The sequence below is a fragment of the Boleophthalmus pectinirostris genome, unplaced genomic scaffold (assembly GCF_026225935.1).
Source record: "Boleophthalmus pectinirostris isolate CB_2022bp ecotype Guang Dong unplaced genomic scaffold, ASM2622593v1 HiC_scaffold_2299, whole genome shotgun sequence".
Lineage (NCBI taxonomy): Eukaryota > Metazoa > Chordata > Actinopteri > Gobiiformes > Gobiidae > Boleophthalmus > Boleophthalmus pectinirostris.
In genome coordinates this window covers 5,001-12,671 of record NW_026571206.1, presented here as the reverse complement: position 1 = coordinate 12,671, position 7,671 = coordinate 5,001, and the positions used below count along the sequence as shown (strand labels likewise).

Genomic DNA, 7,671 nt, shown 5'->3' with positions numbered 1-7,671 from the left:
AAAATGCAAGTTTAAGCCTCCCGATCAACCAAAGAGAGGGAAAACTGCTGCACCTCCTCCTCTTGGTCTTAATGAAGACTTCTGGAAGCTCTTAAGCAACATGGTGAATGATGAAGTGACTATTGTAGTGAAAACGGATCAGTGTATCCTGGAGTTTGGTGAGAACCTGTTTAACCGTTTTGGCCATGACACTGGGAAACATGAATACATTCGTCAAAAAATGAGGGAGTTAGGAAGGCTTCTGTTATGCTCAAGAAGAAATACTAAATTAAACACCATTGAAGACCATGTTTTTCCTTCAAATTTTATGCATGTCGTAGAGTCAGTGAAAATTGTAGCTGGTTATGACAGGGGAACCAATACATATAAATGCCCAAGTCTGGCTCTCAAACTTGGATATAGCTTGGTCACAATTTCAATGTTAGTTGAGAGCCGTTCAAACATTCAGGGCGACTGTAATGCAGCTAAAAATGCCCGCACATTCCGACAAATATATGAAGCAAGATGGAATGAAATGATATCGGCAGCATCACTGAGAACCCTCCAGGAAGCTAAGTGGAATGCTCCACTTCTGCTTCCCTTTACAAGAGATGTCCAGATGTTTCATTCCTATTTGGAGGCAGAACAGCAGAGACTTTACTCCATGTTGTCTACTGAAGTGTCTTCTGTGACCTGGGCAGGATTAGCAAAAGTCACTCTGACTCAAGTAATACTCTTTAATAGACGAAGATCAGGTCAGGTGTCCAAAATGCCTCTGTCAGCATATATGTCTCCAAAAAACCAAGATGTGCTGGAAGACCTGGGTGAAGCACTCTCTGATTTAGAAAAGAAACTGTGTCAACATTTCCGAAGGCTGGAGATCAGGGGGAAGAGAGGGAGAAAGGTTCCAGTCCTTTTGACACCTGCGATGCAGGAATCTTTAGATCTTCTTGTCACTAAAAGGGACATGTGTGGAGTTCCCCAGGAAAACACATACCTCTTTGCCAGACCACATGCATTTTCCTGTTATCGTGGGTCTGAGTGTCTCCGGCATTTTGCCAAGGCCTGTGGAGCAAAAAACCCAGATACCCTCACCTCAACCAAACTGCGCAAACAAACAGCAACTTTGTCACAAGTTCTAAACCTCAGCAACACAGAGTTGGATCAGCTGGCTGATTTTCTGGGGCATGATGTGAGAGTTCATAGACAATTCTACAGACTTCCTGAAGGTACACTTCAACTTGCTAAAATAAGCAAGGTTCTCATGGCTCTGGAGCAAGGGCGCATGGCTGAATTCAAGGGCAAGGGCCTAGATGACATCACTATTGACCCAGAGGGTATATATTTATTTCATTTTTACATAAAACAATTGTCCAATTTAAAACATCGTTTAACTAAATAATTCTTTTTACTTTGACAGACACTGTTATGGCCGACAGCGATACTGAGTCACAAGGTATGTATTTTATTTTGAGCTCTCTTTAGCCACAGCTGCTTTCTGATTTCTCCACCCACTTTTGCTCGTTGGCCGTGTTACAACAGTGTTTCCCAAACTTTTTTTCTGGGGACCCATATTTTAAAAGTCACAAATCTTCACGACTCAAGTCAATAGACATTATTTGTAAATCACAAAATAAATTTGTGACCATTATTGAACATTAATGAGGATATTTTATTGTTGACTGAGTGATCGTGTCTTTGAACAGTTGGTATTACTCAAGTTTAAACAATGAAAAACAGGCAAGGCAGTGTTGCTGAAAAAGGGAGGAGCAGGGATGTGTGTGGAGAAGAAGAGAGGAGCAGGGAGGGGTGTGTGGAGAAGAAGGGAGGAGTGACCCACCTGAGGGTCGCGACCCAGTCTTTGGGAAACACTGTGTTAGTTGGCTGAACCTGCAGGTTATGGGGCATAAACACCTCAGACCTGATTTTGAAACACATCAGGATTCTGTTTCTGCAGGTGGTTTGTGGTCAGTTCTTACACATGGATTAATTCCTTTCTCGTTACATTCTGTGTTTAGAGGATGTGGTCACCATCAGTCAGGGAGAGGACGAGTTGGGGGCTGAAGTTCTTGATGAGATCTACACAAGCCAAGAAACTAAAAAAGCAAAATGCGAAGGTATTTCATTGATGAATATTTTTCAATACAACAAATCTTCACTCTGCAAATGTTTTGTTGTCATAACATAATAGACTTGTATTTTTATGGATGTATTTTTCATTTGTCCCCGTGTCATCTAGAAGCTGTTGTCACTCCCAGTCAGGGAATGGAAGTGGAGATTGAAATGTCAGATGAGTCTGACACAACATCTCAGCCTGTAAAAACATCTAAAGGAGCGTGGAGCCGTAAAGGGAGTCAAACTAAAAGCAAAGGTATTGAACACAGCTTGATAAAGATATGTTAAAATTTTCTCCTTCTATTAATCTCTCTGTTCCTCACATCACCCAGGAGTCAAAAGGAGAATGTGGGACAAGCAAGAGGTCCAGGCTGTGGAGAGGCACCTATCGCAATTCATAAGCAGCTGTCGTGTTCCTGGAAAAAGTGACTGTGAGAAGTGTGTACAGCTCGAGAAGGATGTACTGAAACACAGAGACTGGAGGACAGTTAAGTCTTATGTCATGAACAGAATTACAACTCTCAAAAGAAAAGTTTGTCCTTAGTTTAAAAGTTCAGAAGCTTATAAATAATGTTAGAAAGTATTTTTAATATGAAAAATGAAACAGTTGACCATGTTTAAACCAAAGATGTTCATTTTGTCTCGTGTTCTTTAAAAAAGAATCCAAGAATTTAAAGACAATACAGTAAAGTGTATTTACCTTTTTGACATGTTTCAGCTGCTGCTGCATCTTCAGAACTGTCTTCGGTGTCAGTGGTGACGTGTCGTATATCAGCTGTTGTTACTTCTTGTGGGCGTGGTCAGACCTGATGGACCTGGCAGGTGGCTCAGACTGACCACGCCTCCTGTTGCCCGGTGTCTCTGGAGGAGTGTTCCAGGTGTGTGGAGGAGGAACGCTCATCAAAGTTAATGCTGTCAGTGCCTCGTTTCCTGATTTCACGGTCCTCCCTGATCCAGCGTTTGAACTTGATGACGGAGCGTTCCTCCTTTCACACACTCCTCCAGAGAAACACCGGGCGACGGGAGGCGTGGTCAGTCTGAGCGACCTGCAGGTCCATCAGGCTGACCACGCCCACAGGAAGTAACAACACGTGATATATACAACACATCAACACCGGGGACAGTGGCTTGCAGCAGCAGCCGAAACATGTCAACAAGGTAAATACACTTTGACTATATTTTCTTTAAAAAGAGTCGAAGAAGTTAAAGTTAAAGACTATGTTTGTCAGTTTGCCAACAACGTTAGTAAGGATGTTTTATTACTGATTGTTAAATCATTGTCATTAAAATTAGCAACTTGAAAGTTGTTTTTCTGTTTCTGTGCATTTTATGTGTTATTTTAATGATTTACATTGTTTTAATTGCTGTATGCATGCTGTGGCCTGCAACTACCTAAAAACCTGAGAGTGTGTATATTTCGGTCTACAAGTATACAAAAACCAGAAAGTGGGCGTGTTTGGATCTCACAAGTACCTAAATACCTGAAAAGTTCCCACAAGTGGGTGCTCAGTCTGGTCGAGTTCGTTTTTTATGGAGAATTGGAATTTTGAGGTGATATTATTGTTTAGGAACTATAGGGGGCAGTGCCTGATTTTTTTGGCTGCTCTAGAACCTTCAGAAAGGGTGGTTCCCACAAGGCACGGTCTAGTCAGGTGGTCCCACAAGGTGACAAAAACATGTATGTGTGTGTGTAAATGTGTGTATGTGTGTGTGTGTAAATGTGTCTGTAAATGTGTGTGTGTGTAAATGTGTGTGTAAATGTGTGTGTGTGTGTGTGTGTGTGTGTGTGTGTGTAAATGTGTGTGTGTGTGTGTGTGTGTGTAAATGTGTGTGTGTGTGTGTGTGTAAATGTGTGTGTGTGTGTGTGTAAATGTGTGTGTGTGTGTGTGTGTGTGTGTGTAAATGTGTGTGTGTGTGTGTGTGTGTGTAAATGTGTGTGTGTGTGTGTGTGTGTGTGTGTGTAAATGTGTGTGTGTGTGTGTGTAAATGTGTGTGTGTGTGTGTGTGTGTGTGTGTGTAAATGTGTGTGTGTGTGTGTGTGTGTGTAAATGTGTGTGTGTGTGTGTAAATGTGTGTGTGTGTGTGTGTAAATGTGTGTGTGTGTGTGTGTAATGTGTGTGTGTGTGTGTAAATGTGTGTGTGTGTGTAAATGTGTGTGTGTGTGTGTGTGTAAATGTGTGTGTGTGTGTAAATGTGTGTGTGTGTGTGTGTGTGTAAATGTGTGTGTAAATGTGTGTGTGTGTGTGTGTGTGTGTGTGTGTAAATGTGTGTGTGTGTGTGTGTGTGTGTAAATGTGTGTGTGTGTGTAAATGTGTGTGTGTGTGTGTGTGTAAATGTGTGTGTGTGTGTAAATGTGTGTGTGTGTGTGTGTGTGTGTAAATGTGTGTGTGTGTGTGTGTAAATGTGTGTGTGTGTGTGTGTGTGTGTGTGTGTAAATGTGTGTGTGTGTGTGTGTGTGTGTGTAAATGTGTGTAAATGTGTGTGTGTGTAAATGACTCTGCAGATAAATACTGATGTGTTGTCACATATTACATGTCGTATTTCTCTGGCCCAGGAGCTCAGTCACACGGGAGGAGCTCGGAGTAGAGCCGCTGCTCCTCCACGTGGAGAGGAGCGTCTGAGGGGAGGACGTCTGTTCTGACGTCTCCTGGACGTGTCCCTCAGGAGGTGTTCATGTCCCACCTGGAGGAGGAGGAGACCCAGGACACACTGGGGGGGACCATGTCTCTGGACTGGACTGGGAACACCTCAGGTCCCACTGGAGGAGCTGGAGGAAGTGTCTGGGGTGAAGGAAGTCTGGGAGTCCCTGCTTAGGCTGCTGCCCCCGAGACCCGACCCCGGATAAGAGGAAGAAAATGGATGAATGGATGGATTTATTTGGCCCTAGTGACAACATGGCTAAAATAAATCAATAAATAGTGCGTAATATCCACTCTTGAATCTCTGTTGTTTAAATCTGAGCTGGGGACAGGTTCAAATTCTGTGGTAGAATTTGGTTTTTAACTTTGAGACTCCAGATGTTTAGCTCTGGTTTATGTTCAATGTTTCTATAATTACTGGACCGATCCAAATAAAACAATTCAGTAAGTGTTTTAAAACCAAAAGTATGTACATGAATAAATAAATGAATAAATAATCAAATACAGACAGACAGACGTACATAAAAGTGTAAATGTCTTGATTTACTTGCAAATATTAAGATAAAAAAAAAAAAGATAAATGATTAAAATATTTGTCACATTGTTTCTAACTAATTAACTAATCATCAAATCCATATAGCATATGGATTTGATTTTTATTGGACACTTGTCAAACAAACAATCCAAAAAAAAAAAAGAATGAAAATACTTTGTGATTTACAAAGTAGGAAAAAAAAAGTAGAAAAAAAACTGAGGCACTCAAAAAGTACAAAATAATTCAAAGCCTTTAATAGCACATGGCCGACATGTGACTTGAGTGTGAACGGTCAGGTCACATTCATCCACCTACACGTCATCAACAAGACACAAACGTCACTATTCTGCACTGAAGTAGAGAAAACTGTTCATGATCCATGTGACTGAAGTGAAGCACATCTCCACTCACCACAAAACACCACCACCAAAAACCTGCTCCTTCTCCTTCTCAATCTCCTCCTTAAAACAAGTCAGTTGTTCATGTTTTTCCATCGAATATTAATACAGATGGAAAAGTACATCGTAATCACCGGGAAAATGATTTAGCTCCTCCCCTCTGGGACGATGACATCATCACATTCTAGAATCTAAAATAGTTTTGGAGCCTGAGAAGCTGTCGCCGTGGCAACGTGATGTTCTAATGCCCCTGGGTCTCCATGGTGACAGAACTCTGCTTGATGACGTCATCAGAGAAGCACGACGCTGCTTTAAAGTAAACTCTGAGTGACACAGTGAAATAAACACTAAAGTGACAGAATACTTTTATTAATACTTTCACTACTGCTACTACTACTTTATGACATCATCCACAAAGGACAAGCACAAAGCACAAAGCAACTTACTGTTTTGAAGAAGATTATAAGTGTAACACAAAACAAACACTACAGACACAGAATACTGCCACTTCTACTGCGTGTACTGTGTGTACTACGACTACTGCATCCACTGCGACTACTGCGTGTACTGCGACTACTGCGTGTACTGCGACTACTGCGTGTACTACTACTACTGCGTGTACTACGACTACTGCGTGTACTACGACTACTGAGTGTACTACGACTACTGCGTGTACTAGGACTACTGCGTGTACTACCACTACTGCGTGTACTACCACTACTGCGAGTCTGAGGTACTACTACTACTGCGTGTACTACCACTACTGCGAGTCTGAGGTACTACTACTACTGCGTGTACTGCTACTAGAGCTACTACTGCGCGTTTACACTAGAGCTTTTCTCTCTCTACTGCATATTTAAACAGAAAAAATGAGCTGCCGTCAGTTTGGAAAATTTCAACCTATGGTTCCCCAAATCTTAGAGACTGAGAACCAGGTTCTGCACAAGAGGATCCAAAACTTAGAAAATAAGAACAAGCAACAAAACGAGACGATCCAAAACTTAGAAAATAAGAACAAGCAACAAAACGAGACGATCCAAAACTTAGAAAATAAGAACAAGCAACAAAACAAGACGATCCAAAACTTAGAAAATAAGAACAAGCAACAAAACAAGACGATCCAAAACTTAGAAAATAAGAACAAGCAACAAAACGACAGGATCCAAAACTTTGAAAATCAGAACCAGCAACAAAACGACAGGATCCAAAACTTAGAAAATAAGAACAAGCAACAAAACAAGACGATCCAAAACTTAGAAAATAAGAACAAGCAACAAAACAAGACGATCCAAAACTTAGAAAATCAGACCCAGGAACAAAACAAGAGGAACCGAAACTTAGAAAATCAGAACCAGGAACAAAACGACAGGATCCAAAACTTAGAAAATAAGAACAAGCAACAAAACAAGACGATCCAAAACTTAGAAAATCAGAACCAGCAACAAAACAAGAGGAACCGAAACTTAAAAAATCTGAACCAGGAACAAAACGAGAGGATCCAAAACTTAGAAAATCAGAACCAGGAACAAAACGAGACGATCCAAAACTTAGAAAATCAGAACCAGCAACAAAACCAGACGATCCAAAACTTAGAAAATCAGAACCAGGAACAAAACGAGACGATCCAAAACTTAGAAAATCAGAACCAGGAACAAAACGAGACGATCCAAAACTTAGAAAATAAGAACCAGGAACAAAACGAGACGATCCAAAACTTAGAAAATCAGAACCAGGAACAAAACGAGACGATCCAAAACTTAGAAAATAAGAACCAGGAACAAAACAAGACGATCCAAAACTTAGAAAATCAGGAACAAGATGAGACGATCCAAAACTTAAAAAATCAGAACCAGGAACAAAACAAGAGGAACCGAAACTTTGAAAATCAGAACCAGCAACAAAACCAGACGATCCAAAACTTAAAAAATCAGAACCAGGAACAAGATGAGACGATCCAAAACTTAGAAAATCAGAACCAGGAACAAGATGAGACGATCCAAAACTT

The 7,671-nt window shown here is 41.0% G+C and overlaps 1 protein-coding gene across 1 annotated transcript in view; it reads left to right on the top strand.

Annotated features, from left to right (window-relative positions):
* Positions 1 to 7,671, top strand: part of LOC110170264 (putative leucine-rich repeat-containing protein DDB_G0290503) — a 12,696-nt gene that overhangs the window by 2,030 nt on the left and 2,995 nt on the right. Inside the window, exons 4-9 of the mRNA XM_055158829.1 lie at positions 589 to 1,316; positions 1,400 to 1,435; positions 1,998 to 2,096; positions 2,219 to 2,350; positions 2,427 to 2,554; positions 3,672 to 3,759. Of these exons, the coding sequence (XP_055014804.1) occupies positions 589 to 1,316; positions 1,400 to 1,435; positions 1,998 to 2,096; positions 2,219 to 2,350; positions 2,427 to 2,554; positions 3,672 to 3,759 (1,211 nt within the window). The remainder of the gene's footprint in view (positions 1 to 588; positions 1,317 to 1,399; positions 1,436 to 1,997; positions 2,097 to 2,218; positions 2,351 to 2,426; positions 2,555 to 3,671; positions 3,760 to 7,671) is intronic.